General features: G+C 24.8%; 3 protein-coding genes across 4 annotated transcripts in view; all 3 read right to left on the bottom strand.

Annotated features, from left to right (window-relative positions):
* Positions 1-2,536: 2,536 nt before the first annotated feature.
* Positions 2,537-5,662, bottom strand: LOC124810525 (J domain-containing protein). Its single transcript, XM_065787363.1, has 3 exons — positions 5,426-5,662; positions 2,981-3,138; positions 2,537-2,689 (listed from the first exon to the last, which is right to left on the bottom strand). Exons 1-3 carry the CDS (start codon positions 5,590-5,592, stop codon positions 2,589-2,591), a joined length of 426 nt encoding a protein of 141 aa, XP_065643435.1. The 5' UTR covers positions 5,593-5,662; the 3' UTR covers positions 2,537-2,588.
* A 571-nt stretch (positions 5,663-6,233) lies between these two features.
* On the bottom strand, positions 6,234-9,216 carry LOC100209355 (E3 ubiquitin-protein ligase PPP1R11). Its single transcript, XM_065787364.1, has 3 exons — positions 9,057-9,216; positions 7,385-7,478; positions 6,234-6,580 (listed from the first exon to the last, which is right to left on the bottom strand). Exons 1-3 carry the CDS (start codon positions 9,138-9,140, stop codon positions 6,432-6,434), a joined length of 327 nt encoding a protein of 108 aa, XP_065643436.1. The 5' UTR covers positions 9,141-9,216; the 3' UTR covers positions 6,234-6,431.
* Positions 9,217-10,002: 786 nt separating this feature from the next.
* The window catches only part of LOC100198617 (methylcrotonoyl-CoA carboxylase subunit alpha, mitochondrial), a 34,441-nt gene continuing 26,157 nt past the window's right edge, over positions 10,003-18,286 (bottom strand). For both annotated transcript variants that reach the window (XM_065787362.1, XM_065787361.1), the window contains 7 exons: positions 17,896-17,982; positions 14,545-14,594; positions 11,172-11,309; positions 10,684-10,791; positions 10,530-10,601; positions 10,265-10,391; positions 10,003-10,119 (listed from right to left, as the gene is read on the bottom strand). In XM_065787362.1, the coding sequence (XP_065643434.1) occupies positions 10,284-10,391; positions 10,530-10,601; positions 10,684-10,791; positions 11,172-11,309; positions 14,545-14,594; positions 17,896-17,982 (563 nt within the window). In that variant the 3' untranslated portion in view covers positions 10,003-10,119; positions 10,265-10,283. The remainder of the gene's footprint in view (positions 10,120-10,264; positions 10,392-10,529; positions 10,602-10,683; positions 10,792-11,171; positions 11,310-14,544; positions 14,595-17,895; positions 17,983-18,286) is intronic.

Below are 18,286 nucleotides of genomic sequence, written 5' to 3'. Positions count from 1 at the left end.
ATAAAATAACATAAAAAATAAAACAAATGGAGCAAGAAGAAGACATCAGTTTGTCTTATCACCGAGCCCGATTGTGGCTTCATTACAGGTCGTTTTTTTACAATAAAGTATATAAAATTGTGATAAATGCTTGTGATAAAATATATATAAAATGTGTAAAACTACGTTTCACAATTGATATAACTGTTAATATATAAATTTGTTTTGTAAAATAAATTTAGATAGAATAAAAGTAAAAGCAAATAAAAAAAATAAGTGCTAGTTTATATTTTTTTACTAAAAAGGAAAAAGAAAATTCAAGTCCGTATATAATTAAAAACGCTTTGATTCAGATTTAAACTGTTCAAGTGTATTTATTTTTATAGTAACATGGAGAAAAAATTTCCACAAATAAGATCCGCGGTGTTGGATTGCGTTTGTATTTAACTTTAATGTAAATTTTGGGGTGACATAGTTGTTATATGAGAATCTAGTAAGGTATTTATGACTTATTTTGCTAAAATAGGGTTAAAATATCGGCAGAGGTTATCGATACTTTATTTTGTACAAAACTGTAAAACAAGATGTATGTCAATTTTGTATATATTCAACGCTGCAAGTTTGCATAAAGAGAGGTTCACTAGATAATTTTTTACTTACTCCAAAGACAATGCTACAGGCATGTTTTTGTTTACTGTAGAGTTTTTGAGGCTTTGTATAACTTGTTCTTGCCCAGGCCATGTTACCATAGCTCAGATGATTATGTATTAACGAAACGTATAAACTTTTTAAGGAAATGATATTGAGGAAAGGTTTTGCTTTATACATTAATGAAATATTTCTTGAGAGCTTTCTCTCTTAAGTGTTTATATGGAGCTTCTACGACAAATTTTCATCCAAGACCACACCTTGAAAGCTAGACACTTTTTACGACTATCATTGGGTTTTGTTTGAGTACAAGGAATTAAATGCGTTTTGAACTTCATTAGGAGATATTTTATGCTTTTCCTTGTAATGGAAAAGCATAAAATAACTCTTAATGAAGTTCAAAACGCATTTAATTCCTTGCACTCAAACAAAAATCTTTTTTTTTCTGAATATGATTCAAAACTTGTTTATTCAGGAGTTACTTTGTCAGCAAGTTTTTTCCCAATTATCGTGAAGATATTTTGCACATTTGATATATTGGATATTGCAGCCAATTAGTTGAAAAGCTTTTACTTTTATGTGTTTTTAAGTATTTCGGAAGCATTTTAGTTGCATTTAAACAATAGTATTGAAACATGCAATATATTTTGAAATTGTTTTTTTTAATTTAAAAATTTTAATAGCTTTTGAATTTAACTGAAATTTGCAATTGTTACCGAATTTTAATGAAAACCGAATTTCTATTTCAAATTTGGCACCAAAATCAACTGTCTTTGTAGTAAATTGCGTACTCCAATTTTTAACGAATATTCGCCAATCCGCTCAAGCGCATTTTTTATTAACAACTTTTGCAGAGAATACCTTAGCCCATTTTATAAATTTCGTATGCTTATATAAAAACGCAAACACATTTAAATATTCTGTGAAACATAGTACAAATAAATCTTAATGAGTCACGTCACTGTTCTAATTAGAGTCAAAGTTTGAGAAATCAAGCAAAAGTTGTAACAAAGTTTAAGAAATCAAGCAAAAGCTTGATGCGTTTTCTCAGATATAAATTTTTGAAAAACTTTCAATACTAGTAAAATTAGTAAAACGAATTAGCAATTTATACTGTTCCGATTTATTGGACTGAAGCTGTCTTTGGTGTCACGTTATAAAAAATAATAAGTAACGAGTCATAATTATTTCTAAATCCCAAATGCAATCACATGAATTAATTTGACTTCTAAATTACACAAACTATGTATGCAATAAGTTAATTTCCAAAAATTGACTTTATCAAATTAATTAATCTGACTTTTTCTTGACTTTTGCAAAGTTTATTTTATTATCTTTATTTATCTACAAATTTAATTACCCTAACTTTTTTTATGACTAAATTAAAAATTTTAAACTGCTGACTTGCGCAAAATTTATTTAGTTATCTGCTTTTTTGACACAATTTGAATTTACCTGACTAATATAGATTAGACTGCAGTTTTCTTGATAATATGCAGATTTAATAACTAAAATAGATTTACCAAACTGCTTCTTTATGCAAATTGAAAATTGGCTTCTTTTATAATACGTTGGTTTTTTAACATGTACAACTATCATACTCTCCTGTCTTTTAAGTATCTTTAAAAAATTAGTTTCATGAATTAAATACCATTTTTGATTATTTTTTTTAAAATGCATAAGAGTTCACATAGTAAATAAAGCCTCAATATTAAGTACAGCACATATAAATAATATAAATTTATTAAACTATTTATTATTATATTAACTATTTATTAAATATATTTTTTTACTTAAATGTAAATATGAGGATTAATTTAAAAAATTAAATATTAAAAAATAATAATTTACACTAAATCGTGAATATTTTATAAAAAACGATAGAAAAATAAGTGAAGTGCTTTTCAAAAAAAAAAATAGTAATAATAATAACAAAAAAAATATCATTCGCAACCCAATTATTATATTTTATAATTCCGAAATAAAGTTAAACGACTGTTCGTTTCACGTGGGTTGGAAAAAGAAGATTTATAAACTTCGCTCCGATTGAATGATTCTTGTACTATGAAAATAAAAAAAATATTCTCTAATAAAAATCATACGATGCATTTAACAACAGACTAATCTTTAACTAATCATTAAAAAAGATTATTTGATAACTAAACGTTAAAAACGATATCTGAAAGGTAAACGCTAAAAACAATAACCTGATAAGTATTAGTAGAAAACTTTTATCTGATAAATTAACGTTAAAAACGATCATCTGAGAACAACTACAATCTGATAACTAAATGTTAACAACCCTAATAACCATATTTAAAAAGTAAAGTAAAAAATATGTAACTAAATATACCATTCTCCAACGATAACTGTTGTGGCGGTGTACTCCAGTGCATGCAACAATGCCCCATAATGCTTTTCCATTGTTCATAGCTCACCTTTATACCACTATTTTTCCATTTGTCGTAAACATTACGTTCGTTCATTAATACCCAGTAAGCTTTCATCAATCTTAAAAAAAGATAAAAAAAAAAAAAAAAAACATAACACAATTTAAGATGTCATTAAACTGATTATATTTGTTTTTACATTTTACTATTTATAGACAACATTATGTTTGAAACTCTAACACTAAATTTATGAAAAAAAACTTTTTTTTTTTTAAATAATAAAAGAAAACCATTACTGTAGAGAAATACCTCTACCATAAATTATACCCAAAATTATCATAATTATAATCATATGCACTATACAGAAAAAAGCTGCTGGTTTTTAAATAAACAATTTTATTTCAAAAAAGATTTCCAGTAACCACTAATCAAGTTACTATTGTTTTTGTTAAAATTGTTATCTTGTAACTACTGGAAAGTAAAATAAGAGAATAAGATGTAAATAAAAAAAACAAGAAAAAGATTGTATGAGTCAGAAAAACATGCAATCGGAAGATGACTTCTAAGTATTGATGCTAAAGAAAAAAAATGAATAAAAGTTTCTTTAGCATGAAAGAATAGTTTCACTTAAAGTTTAGTTGTTGGAGCAATAGACAGTTAAATAAATAGCTCACTTAAACAGCAACCATAGTAACCATATATATGTACAAGAAAGAGATGTAATTTTACAAAAATTAAGCAGTGTTCAATTTCGGTTGTTGTACGCATTGGAAATGTAGTTGGACCTGTTTTAGTTGTTCAACTAAAACAGGTCCAACTACATTTCCAATGCGTACAATGCTATCATAGAAAGGGCATAGATAAGCTAGCCTGAAAATGAAACATTATTTGATACAAGATCAGATTCATAGTGGTAAAGAATAAAATCAGGAGTAACATACAAGCAGGCACAATGAAGAGAGTCAACCTTAGCAAATGCTAACTGAATGGATTGTACATGTGGTTTCCATGAGAGAACAGTAATGAGCTGTAATCGAAGAAGAACTAAAATAAAGGACTTAGTAAAAGAGTTGCCATTCATCAACATAAGAATATCAGCATTATTGCATAATTTTTTTACAGTGAACAACAAAGCTACATTTGCTTAAAATTTAACAGTTAATGCAAGCAACAAACTGTAATGGACATTTAAAACAACTGTTTGAAGTGATCAAAAAGTAATGACTTATAATCAACACTAGAGAATATAGTTGTTTCATCAGTAAAAATTATCACTTTGAAGGTAAGAACATTTGAAAGGTTATTAATGTTGATATGATACAACACACAACAAAAGATGAAACCTTGTGGTACCTAATAAGTTAATGGTTAATAACGGAGACTGTTACCTACCAAGGTTATATAATAATACTATATTTATAAAGGAATGATTAAATAACTTTGCAAACTTTTCCAAATACACCATACAAAGAAAGCTTATGTAGAAGACCAGCATGCCAGTTATTATCAAATCTTTAACATTACAAGAGCAATACCCCTTACAATGAACTTTCTGAGTGAACTTTACAAGTAAGCAGTAAAAGAATACGATCAAAATTCGATTGTTGTCAAATAATTCAAATTGAGATATTAGACGTTAGCTAGGTAATGACTCAAAAACTATCTAATAGTAGTAAGGCAGCAAGCTAGAGCTTTTTTGAGAGTTTCTTAAATTGAGATGCATTTTCCAGCATTTGAAAAAGAAAAAAGGAATAAAAAAAAAAAAAATAAGCACTTGTTAAACAGTTTAGAGAATAATTATGATTGATATAGTGACTTACGCACGAGAGTGACAGGAATGTTTGTCTAAATCACTATTTTGTTCTGTTAAAAACTTAAAAAAAGTTTATTTAGGCGTTTATTAACTGTTTCAATAAATCTTTATTTTTTAACGAATAGAATTTTCATTTATAACTTTTGATGAAAGACAATCAAAAAAAATTTTCAAAGCTTCTTTGAAACACATTTTCATTTTAATAGCATAGATAAACTTAGGAAGTCATAAGATTAGGAAAAAAATTAATTTGACTTACAAAGCTAAAAAAGTGAAACAACGCAGATTAACTATGTTAATAAGCCACAAGATTAAAGATTAACTTAAAAAGCCACAAAGCTTAAGTAAGTAATAAGTAAACTTATGCTATTGTAAATTTCAAAATTCAAAAAATTGCCAAATATTCTTTCTTGAGTTTTTAATAAACAAATTGTAGAGTATTTCTAGTAACAAAATAGACATAAATGTCACCCTTCATATTTGCTATGTAAATAAACCCTCTAATAAGAAATATTAGGAATTAAAATAATTTAGCAAATAACTTTTAAAAGTTTCTGTTTAAAATAAAAAATAATATTAAAAAAGTATAAAATACTTATTGTATTGCAAACTTGCAGTTTCATTGCCTGGCTTTTTATCTGGATGACACTGTAGAATTTGTATATGAAACTCGGCCCTTAGTTGATCTTCAGAACATGTTTGGTGACACCCAAGAACTGAGTAAAAACATTCTTCATTTGCATATAAATCTATATTGTTCATAATTTGAAAAAAATTGCTACATTATTTCTCTGAAACAAAAATTGTTTGACATTCTGGTTAGGCAAAAAAAGTATGTAGTAAAAAGTTTATTATGTAGTAAACAGTAGAATTAAAGTAGTAAACAGTAGAACTAAAGTAGTAAACAGTAGTATTAAAGTAGTAAACAGTAGTATTAAAGTAGTAAACAGTAGTATTAAAGTAGTAAACAGTAGAATTAAAGTAGTAAACAGTAGAATTAAAGTAGTAAACAGTAGTATTAAAGTAGTAAACAGTAGTATTAAAGTAGTAAACAGTAGTATTAAAGTAGTAAACAGTAGTATTAAAGTAGTAAACAGTAGTATTAAAGTAGTAAACAGTAGTATTAAAGTAGTAAACAGTAGTATTAAAGTAGTAAACAGTAGTATTAAAGTAGTAAACAGTAGTATTAAAGTAGTAAACAGTAGTATTAAAGTAGTAAACAGTAGTATTAAAGTAGTAAACAGTAGTATTAAAGTAGTAAAAAATAGAACTAAAACAGTAAAAACTAATGTAATAAAAAGTATTAGTTTAAAAGGTAAAACATAATTTCAATTCAAAACTATTTTAATCTTAAAAACACAAAATTAACGTTATTTTATTTTAAACTTAATTTAAAACCAAAATTTTATTGCAAACAATTTATATTTATTATAGATATAATAAGTTACATTGTATATATATAACAAAAAAACAACATATTTCAAAAAACAATATTATAGGCATTGGTAATCAACAGGAGATTGGTACCTAAAAATGCCAGTGGCACTATTGCCTGAGGAAATATAAAAAAATCATTAAATATAGTTTTTAAACACTAGGTACTAGGTACAAGCTGAACAGTTTTCATGATTGTCATGATTTTTCTTGGAACGTTTGTGATAAGTTTTAGGTGCTTTACACAAGTCATCATCTGAACTTTCAGAGTCTGATGACTCCCCAAACAGTTTTGGTTTCTTGTAAATACAGCAACCTGAAATAGAGTTAAGAATTTTGCATTTAAAAAAAAAATTCAAAATTCATTTTACAGAGCAGATTAATAAAATTCTATATTTAGACATTTTTACTTTTAATCAATTTCAATTATTTCGTGTTAAATGAAAATCTGTTAAAAGTGAAACGAAACAAAAACAAACAAAAAAAATTTTTTTTTAAAGGAGATAACCCAATTTGAAAGTTTGCATACAGGTGTTCCTGCTTAATTCAGTTGCAGAGAGTCGTAAGCAATTCCCAGCTGAAATCTACTATTAGAGACAGTCATAACAAATGAAAATGAGACAACAAATGAAAATGAGGTTAAACTAGCTTTAACTGCTTCTAACTTTATTGAATTATAAAAAAAACAACTCAATAAAGCAAAAAAAAAGAAAAAAAAAAGTCACTTTTTGGTGTCAGTTAAGCCAGGTCACTATGAGTAACTGGCAACTGTAATTGACCCCCTCAAACAACATCTGAAGCCTAATTGAATACTTTAAATCGCATCATTAATAAGTTGTTAAGTTACAGCTTTTTTGAAAATGGAGTTTCAAGCCGATTTAATTAAAGGCTGAGGGGTACAGGTGGTAAAGAGAGTTATGGAGTCAATTTTGCTCTAAACTTTCTTTTGTAACTTTATCTATTATAGTAGTAACACTTTCCAAGATTTTACTTTAAAGAAAAGATAAATGAAAAAAAGAATAATAGTAATAAAAAGTGATTAATATTAAAACTAACGAAAAATTGATTTTTACATAAAAGAGAGTAGATCTAAAGAAATTTGAAAATTCTTGAAACTTACACTTTGATGACTTTTTCCCCATTCCTTCATTATCGACAGTTCCTTCTTTCCATTTTATTTTTTTATCATTTTTTGGAGAAGTTAGTCTAAGCCTCTGAAAAAGTAAAAAACCTTAAATTGAATTAAAAACCGAAATCAAAAAAAATTTTAACATATTTTAATGATTCAGCTTTTTATGTTTTAAATTTTTTCTTATGTTTATTTTAAGTTTTTTACTTTGGTAAACAAATAGATTCATATGAATGAACAGCAACATTAGATTCATGTCATTGTAACCACAATTGGTTGGAGGTTCATTAAACAACAAATTCAAGTATATAGGCTATATAGATGATAGATTTATAGATCATTTTAAAAATGAATTAATCATCATAGATTTATTAATTTTTAATAAAATCAATTTTCTTTTTACAATTAACAATAAAAAAATTAGCCACTCAATTTTATAATTTTATTCCTTACTTATTATAACATTGTAATTATTACTATATTATTAATAACTTACTTATTATTAATAACTTACTTATTATTAATAACTTACTTATTGTTAATAACTTACTTATCGTTAATAACTTACTTATTATGTACATGTAAATTTGATTATGAAACTTGTGACAAGAATTAAAAAATAAAAATTGTTTAAAAAATAAATTTTTTTGATAAATGTTTAGAATTGAAAGTTCTGAAACAAATTACTATTTTGGCCAGCAGTAAAACAAAAATATAGCATATAAAATTATAGAGTTGCAAAAAAGAATTGATGAGCACATAAAATTGAAAAAACTTTCTAAAAAATATACACATTTCAAACAGATAACCAAAATAATAAAGATATTTCATTAAAAGTTAAAAAATAAATTACATGTTTTTTTGTAAGTGATGTAAAAATCAAATTTATTATCTGTGGACCGGATAAAAATTTACATTGGTAAAAAGAGATAAGTGCTGGTTGCTCTAATTTACATGCTTAATTGCTGCACCCACATCAATTTAAAGTCTTATGTGCAACATCTTTAAAAAATCTTCATCAATTTTTTGCAAAAAAAAAATAAATAATAAAAATCAATTTAAAAAAATCTATCTACTACTTTAACAACATTAAAAACCAATTCCAAAGTTTCAATAACTTATTTTGATATTAATATGATATGAAATGGTCAACCTATGCTATACCTTTGACTACATATATCCAAAACCAGTCACCAAATAATGCTACTACTATATTTCAGTTAAAATATTTTCTAAGACATTTTAATGTCTTATGTTATTATTTTATTGTTTTAAAAAGTTGAAAATAAGTTAACTTTTATCTTACAAATGCTGAAAATGTGTTAATTTTGAATATCAACCTTTTTTTTACAATATTTCAAGACTTTTTTTAAGTTTTTATATCAATAACTTTTGTAATGACAGTCATAATGACAGTTTATAAGGAAAGTCAACATAAGACTTCCTTGTTTGTCAGTATTAACATAGTGCAGTGATAGAGGAAGCAACATTTACAAAAACATAAAAAAAATGAGAAAAATATTATAGCCTCCTGGACTGCAGTGGCCCCATAGACATAAGAATAGTGAACACACATATAAAAAAACACATCAACAACAATATAAGCAAATAAAATTAAATGAAAAAATTAAAAAAAAAGAGAAACATAATATTAATATTATACCAAAACAGGTACTTTGACATCATCAGTTTTTAAAACTTCTGTAGTAACAACTGTAGAATCTGTTTCGGTTTGCAGTTCAGCCATTATTTATTTACATTACATCTAAAGAATTAAATGTTAGAAATTTAGTGCAATAATCTTTTAAACAAAAGAACTAGATATTAAATTTATTCACGTCTGTGGTAAAAACTTGCTTAGATTGTTTCTCAGGGTATGTATGTTAAGTGGTTAAAGAAAACCCGAATGAGGCAAGATATTATTTCAAAACTTATTTAAAAAAAGTAAAAACCATCTTACCACCTTTTTATATCTACCCTAGCCTAAAAAAACCTAGACAAGATAGTTTGTGCCATATATAGTAAGCAATTACACAAAGAAATATTCCTGTACTGAGAAATAAATCAATAAAAAAGATTTACTTTTAACTAATATATAATAATAACAAATAACCTTAAGATTATAAATAAAAAATGATAACAATAATAATAACAAAAGCAGTAGTAATAGTTTTTTATATGCTATTTCAACTTTCTCAAAACTTTGTTTTAATTTACCCCAAATATCTCAACTAGAGATTTAAACATCAAAATCAGTCTTTTAAACTGATTATTTCATAAATGTTTAAATGTAACTAAAAATAATTGGTTGCTAGAATATTAAAGTATGATCTTGTAAATGATATTACCTAATCAATATATTATATTACTAATAATATTAATGAACCAATATCATTACATTATATATTATATTGTTCTTTATCATAATTACTTCTATTACTTGTACTTTAATTTAAAATGTTCAATAAAGAGAAAATATTTATAAATATTTATAAAAATTCAAAAAAATATGTATGAAAATTTATAAACCATATCACATTATAAATACCACAAATTGTTTTTTAAATATTGTTCATATATATCTTGACCCAACTCAAAAACAAAAACTATTAAAATCTTCTTCTTCTTTTTCTTCTAAAAGTTTATACAATTCAAAACTATTTGATTAGATACAAAATTGTAGAATACTCTTTTAACATTTGTCTTTATTTTAATTTTACTTTCACCTAAAAAAGTAAAATTAATTTAGAATTTTAGTTTTAAGGTTTAAATACAAAATAAAAATATAAAAATTATTTATAAGAAAAAAAAAGAATCGAAATTATTTTCAGAAATTATTAACAAAAGTTTTAAAAACATTTAAATTTTTACTTGTTATGTTTTTCCTTCTTTATTCAGATTTACTTATTTTAGCAAGTTCATCGCCTTTGTTAACCATTCCCCCTTCTTGAACATATACTTCGTTTACTTTACCATTATAAGGAGCAACAACTCGATGCTGACAAAAAAAGACAAAAAAAATAATAAACTAAAATTAGCTTTAGTACCTAGTTATTACCAATAGCAATCTCGTTACATCAACAAACAAAACAGAAAAACAACATAACAAATAAAAATAAAATTTCAGAAATTGTACTTCTAATTTCATAGCATATATAACCGCCACTGTATCACCACATTCTACTGTATCTCCCGCTTTAACACAAACCTAGAAAACATTGAACTGTGATGAACTTTTTGTAACTTTTGTAACATGAGTTAAGTCATCTAAAGAATCAAACAAAAAATACCTGTAAAATACTACCAGTCATTGGAGCAATCGCACTGTCTCTTAAATGTTTATCAGAAGAATCTGTGAGGAATAGTGGCTGTTTTTGGTTAATAAGAAATGAACCATCCTGTAAAGCAAAGTCAAATCATCATTATTATACAATTATGATCAGAAAAACAAATATTCCAAATTTTCAAAACTGAAAAACTGTTATTTTTTAAAAACTTTAGAATTCTAAACTAAAACAATTATTTTTTGTATGCTAAAGTATTTTTTAGAATAAGTAGTTTGAGATTAACATTCTTCTCTTTCCTTAAAATAATTAAATAATTAAAATAAATTGAAGGTATTTCCCATAAACTAAAAAGCAACAGTATTACATGGGTTCATTATAAAACCATCTCAGTAATAAAATCTGCTACATTACTGATACTTTTATTTAGATCATCAACATCAAAAACCATCTTACTTTTACACCTGATACAACATCAAACACCATCAAATTACCTGAGTGAAGACATGTAAACTTCCATTATTGTAAAACATTTCAAATGATTCTTTTTTTCCATTAATGAAAACCTCAACAACTTCTTTTGAATCTTTTTTTTCAATTTTACCGGTGCATAGATATTTTGATTCGCCAACCTACCAAAGAATCATTGAATTATTTATTTATAATTTAAAAGTGAAAACTTGAAGAAATTGTTTTCTTATTGTGCAAAAAGCAACACATTTTGTTTCTTGATAATATAATGCTAAACAACTAAAAAAAATTTTAATGAATAAAAAAAAATTAGATTAAAAAAATTATTTAGGGTCGTTTCCACACCTACTGTGAGTCAGCACATATAATATTTTTTAAGTACTAACTGAAATTTTGCAACTAATAGTTATTTATTTTTTATATTTATATTTTGAGTATGAACAAGATTGTCATGTACTCCTATTCGAATATGTAGAAACCATAATACATACTTTTACGAACTTAATGGGTTTTTTAAATCATGAAAATACTTTTTTTAAAAGTATTAGCTGTTAGAAGCATTTCAAATTAAAATTTAAAAGAATAAAATTATATTTTTAAATCTAACTTAATCAGGTAAATAAAACAGGAAACCATTATTAACTTTATTAAAATGACTCATCATTTTAGTATTAACTAAAAAAAATATAATTCCATATATATGTCCAATGAATAATTCATTTGTTTCTTTTTTACTATAAAAATAAGTATTGTTTGATTTTAAAACGGCAAGACAAAAATATAAGACAAAATCTTCTAGCTTAAAATGAAGATTTCAGTTTACAGTCAATTACATGATGCTATTGAGGTGGTTAAAAAAAGAGTGGTTGTGTACAAAGCGAGAAAGAATTTTAATGAAATTCATTATCAGACGCTTTGTGATAAAATATTTTGAAGAACTTCTTTAAAGATACAATACTGCGTGTATAAAAAGTACAAAGTGAACACATTGAAAACAAGTTAAATAGTTATTAACATCCACAAGAATGGGATTTGTCATGTCTATAGTACAGCAATATTTGAATTCCAACAATATAAAAACACAACTTACTAACAACCATCCTACTAAAGGTTAGTTTTATACATTTTTTTCCATACATGAATCTCAAAAACATAGTGAATACTTAAACCGAGCTAGAGGAGGAGTAACTGAAAAAGCCATAAGAGATAGGATTGCTGAAATTCCAAATCTTTTGGGAGTAAACGCTCAATATTTGAATGCAAATTTACAACATAGGTAAGAGTAGTTTTCAGTTGTAACCAAAAATTATTATTTGGTGAACGAACAAAAATAACTTACGAATTGATGAACAAGGAAAAAATACATGGGAAGAAAGTGTTAGTGGAACTTCTCTGTCCTCAACAATTTTTAAATATGTTCGTCTTCCAAATAAAATTATAAATGATGCTTTATCAGGATTGGGCATTTGAAAAGGCAAAATAATTAGATGACCACAGAATGTTATTTAGGGTATATTACAAATGTTATTTATCAACTTTTGATAAAAGAAGAAATTTTTTTACCAGCTTTTATTCTTTTTGACGGTCATGCTTAAAACAACTTTTTACTATCAAACTTGAGCTTGGCTATATAAATGGAGTTATTTTTTTGCTTATGTTATTGCTTTGTTCCCAAATGTAAAACATATTTTGTAGCTACTCGATTGACAGTTTTTGGACCAATGAAAACAAAGTGGAAATCTTTTTGCCAATGGTGCTTTGACCATGGCACAAAGGGCGACGGTCAAAGCGCCATTGGCAAAAATTTTACCATGAAGGACAAATTAAAAAAAAAAGAAAATGTACCAGAGGCAATAAATTTATTTATAATTGATCCTTCTTTGGCAAATAATAATAAAAAGTTGTTTTAAAAATACTTTATTATTTCCATTATTTAAGGGTTGGTTTAAAATTGTTTCCGGAATTAAATTCATTTATAATTGATACTCTATGGCAAATAATATTAAAAATAGTTTTAAAAACACCAAATTTTTACCATTATTTAAGCATAGATGAGTTTTTGACTTTATAAAAATCCCGTTTTTTTTTTCTATGAAAATCCCGGAAAATCATATGGTCAACAAATTGACGAAGGTATGTGGTAAAGAAAGTAACTAAACACTACATGATCATTAATAGACTCTTTAACTGTTCACGTGAAGCGATCTTTTTTTTCCGTGTTGAATTTATACTATAAAAACACTCTTCTAATTTTCTGTTTTTCCAATGGAATTCTATTTTTTTAAATTTTTTAAACTTTTAAAACGGAATTTAGATTATTTAACTTATTACAAAAAGGAATTTCAAAATATTTTTTAGAATTTCGAAATATTCAAAAAAGTTAATTCAAATTATTTATAAATAAATAAAAAAAAATTAATAAAATAAAATTGTTACAAAAATTGATCTTGTGAAAATTTTAATTATAAAAATCATATTTGTTTAAATGCAAACATCGTCTTATTGAAAATTTTATAGAATTTTTTTAAATCAACAACAAAAAACATCCTGAAATATTTGGAAAATTAAAGGAGTTTCGAGTGAATTTCCAGAATTCTAGGAATTCCCAACAAAAACTCATCTATGTTTAAGGGTTGGTTCAAAATTGTTTACATGAATTTTTCCATTTTACTTACAATATTTTACAATGGCAAAAGTGTTAGACGAAAGAAAAAAAAAGAGTATTTTTAAACTAATCCTTAGAGTATTTCATTAAATTAATTTCATTGTCAGCTGAAAAAATTCATTTTCAATGCATTTATACTTTTTTAGTAACCCAACATATTAGAATAACTTTTACTAAACTCACAGTAGGTGTGAAACCAACCTTTTGTTATATAATAAGAAAAAAATTATTGAACATTTAATTATAAATAATTAAACATTTTTTATAAAACAACTATAACTATATATATATATATATATATATATATATATATATATATATATATATATATGTATATATATATATATATATATATATATATATATATATATATATATATATATATATATATATATATATATATATATATATATATATATATATATATATATATATATATATATATATATATATATATATATATATATATATATATATATATATATGTATAAAGATATATTTAAATTACTAATTAAATTTTTTTCAAAATACATACCGAACTTATATGGCAAAAACATAAAAATTAAAATGCAATTATCAGAACAAAATATTTTCTTTAACAAAAGATATGCGCAATGTACATAATAATTTTGTAAGCACATTTTTCAAGTTGACAGAAATTTTACTATTGAATGTGCTAAGAAATAATGTATATGTAAATAATAACTTTTAAATGATTATATAAGATTCACCTTCATTAAAATATCCCCAGTTTTTAGGAATGAAATATCAACAACAGCATCTGAAAAAAAAAGGAAGGGGAAAAAATAAAATTATTTTATAAAAAATAATTACCTTTAATTTTGATAATTATTGCATTCTTCTGTAAACTTACTTTACCATTAGTCAAAAGATCATAGTACTTTTTTTAAGTGCAAAATTTTAATTTTTTCAAACAAAACAAAATTTCTGTATTGCAAGTGTAAAAGGTACAATCATAATATAAGGGATTCTTTTAGTTTAAACAATATAAGGATAAACTTTACAATCTTCTAGGTTCAACTCTTTTGAAAGATTGAGAATTTTATATCAAGATGTTTGATACCTTTTGATAATAATTCTGTATAACTATGAAGATATTTTATGCAACTTCGTGTATAAGCATGAAGCAAGCGCTTCATAAAGAAATTTTTAGAGCCATGAAAACAAAGTTAAAAACCTGCCATGGCTGACAAATAAAACACTTATTTGAAAAAAAAAAAAAGTCCTGCTTTATAAAATAAAATAATTTTTTTAGGGTAAATAAAGATTTTTTAACCGTATTAGTTTGAACGTTTTCATTATTTCACCATAAGTATTATACTATGTGGTAGTGGCATAGTGGTAGAGCGCTCACTTCATAAACGAGATGTTCCGAGTTCAATTCCCACCACGTCCCTGGTAGTACCGCGCTCAACTTGTTTCTCTGCGCAGTGACCTTGTTTGTCAAGGTTCGTGTTTCGGAGTTATAGAGTTGAGAGAGGGTTATAACCACAAGTGGCCTTCTTGGCCTTGGGAAGGTTAGTTACAAAAAAAAAAAGTGTAAGCTTCAAAAATAAAAAAGTATTAAATAATATTAAATAAATTAATTAAATGTCAATAAAGAAATTAAAAAGCAATAAAAGTTCATGTCTAAATTTTTTTTTTTAACGCCTTCACTTCCAACAAGGCTGAAAACAATCACTATCAGAGTTGGAAGTTACTACAAGAAAAAAGATGAAGTTTATTAAGCAAGATAACAATTAAAAGACTACATTAAAGACTGCAAACTATATGAATCAGGAAAACAAGATAAAGAGAGCGAATGCCAAAGAACTTTATAATAATATTTAATTTTTTTTTTAAATAGATTATAGTAAATACGAAATAGATTATAGTAAATACGAGGAATGATTATAGTAAATAGGAATGATTATAGTAAATACGAGGAGAGACGACAGCTTGTTAAAGCAGTGCCTATTATAGTATTTATAGAAAAGAGAAAGAAAAACAACATTACAACAATGTGGCAATGGTTGAAGGTCAACTGCAAGAGCAGTTTCAACAATGTTTACAATGTGATTTTGAACCTTGTCGAAGAGAGAAAGGACATCATTCAAAGATCCACTTTCCAGGTAGGCAACAGTATTTCATACAAGGACTTATTAGAGATTATTGAGCACGATAAAGAGATGCAACTTTAGCAGATGCTAGTTTTGCAAAGGATTTGATATATGGTTATCTCTAATAATTTTAAGTTACCCCTAAAAGTGGTAACTTGCACTTGTGCTATTCAAAGTATGTCTTTTAAGTTTCCAAATATTCTTTATTAATTATAAAGATAACACAGATCAACAAAAAAAAAAAAAAAAAAAAAAAAAAAGGTTATTTAAATATTTTTTCCAATTCTAACTGAAAAGTAATACGAACAAATAAAAAAAAAAAAAAAAATTTTGTGTTTCAAAAATTGTTCTTAAACTCAAATATAAAACTATTTAAAGTAAATAATTATACAAATATTAAATATATTGATAAAAGTGATTGTGATGGGGTATGTTGCATAAAACTCATATAGGTAAGTTGAATCATAACATGGAGTTTAAGCACGTTGCTGAAATAAATGCTTTTAATATAATAATAGATGAAGTTGTTTACAAAAACTTTAATTAAATGTAATCATAAATTCAGCAAACCTTTCACATAATAAAAATATTATAGCTCAATTAAAAAACTTCTGAATTTTCTACATATTTTCAGTATTTTACATTTTTGTTATTAAATGTATAAAATTTATTTGAAATAATATAAATTACAAAATAACTAATAACTTTTTGAGAACTCTGCAGAATTAATACTTTTAAAGTATTGCATTGAAACTTATCCCATTCACTGTTGCAACTTGCCTCAGGGCAGATGAGGTGCCCAGTTTTTGGTTTATTTTTATTTTCACCATTGTGGCATACATAGGTTTTATATTATATCTATCAATGTTGGATTGATATGTCATTTTATTGCATTGTGAGTTTTTTTTTAAAAAATCAATGTTATAGGAAATAAACATAGTTTTATAAATTGTGTTGCAACTAGTCCTAGTCTCCAATACTAATACAAATGATTTTTTTTTTCAGAAAATATCTTTTATCTAAATTATATTTTCAAGACCAATGTTTTATTTGTCCAAATTAAAAATTATGGTAATGGTGTTGTAATAAAGGCTCGCTTTGTAAGCCAGAATTTTATTAATAAACCAAAAAAAGTAAAGGTTTGAATCAAAATTGGTCGTCGGTTGATTAAAGAAATGTTGCACTTACTCTGCTTTTTATTAAATGTATTTCAGAAACATTTGCTTCCAAAGGTGCAAATAAAGATTCCAAATCTTTTTTTTTTTTAATAACAGATTTTCACTAATTATTATAGAGGTGATTATATCATTCTAAAGCAAATTATAATGATTACAATGCCAACTTTCTAGTTTTGGAAATAAAAACTTTAATAGCAAAACTAAAAATGCAGTTTTGTGGTACATATTCAACTTAAAATAAATGTTTAATATGTTATTTAGTTTATGAATGTTTCTTTAATACTTATTTATGTTTTTTTTTAATAATTAAAATGTAAATAATTAATTCTGGAAAAAGTTTGAAAAAAAAAAAAAAACTAGAAAAAAACTTTTTCTTGTTTAGATTAACACATTTTGTGTTAAAAAAAGAAACAAACAATTATTCAAAAACTGTTCAACAAGACCCAATTTTACTCAAAATAAATGAGAAACTTAAAAAAAAATAAAAAAAAATTTACAAAATGAAACTTTTGAAAGCTGAAACTTTTATAGTTTTTATAATGAATAATGTAAAATATTATCATAAATTAATACATAAACAAATATACGATACAACTATATATACAAATACATTTATACAAATATAAGATAAAATTATTAAAAATCAATTTTCTATATTACATAAATACTTCTCAGAATATTTATTTCTAAATTAGCTCACTTCTAACTCCAGGACTTCATTTTGTAAATCTTTTTGATAGAAAAATAAAAGTAAAAACCTTAATGTTAATAAAAAAGTAAAAACCTTGTTCCCCACTTTCTAACAGTAATTTTGTGGTGTTATTTATGTTGATATGAAATCCAGAGCACAATGGAGAAGACAAAGTGGTATCTGCAAAATCATAAATGTAAACACTTATATTAAAATAATAGCAGCAAAAAGCCTTAACATGTTATACAATGTTTCATTTATATTTGTATTTTAAGAAATAATATTATACAAATATAAAAAAACACAAACATGCATAATAAAGCATCATAAGGACTACTATGGTAGAATATATAAAAGCTTTTAATAAACTATAGAAACTTGCTGTAGCCTAACTAACATATTTATTTTTGTAGATATAAACATGTTTACAATAATTTACTTATTCAAACTTTTATTTAATGCTTTAATAAATTTTTTAATGTTT

This window comes from Hydra vulgaris, chromosome 01 (genome assembly GCF_038396675.1).
Source record: "Hydra vulgaris chromosome 01, alternate assembly HydraT2T_AEP".
Taxonomy (NCBI): Eukaryota; Metazoa; Cnidaria; class Hydrozoa; order Anthoathecata; family Hydridae; genus Hydra; species Hydra vulgaris.
This window is presented reverse-complemented; position numbering and strand designations above follow the sequence as displayed.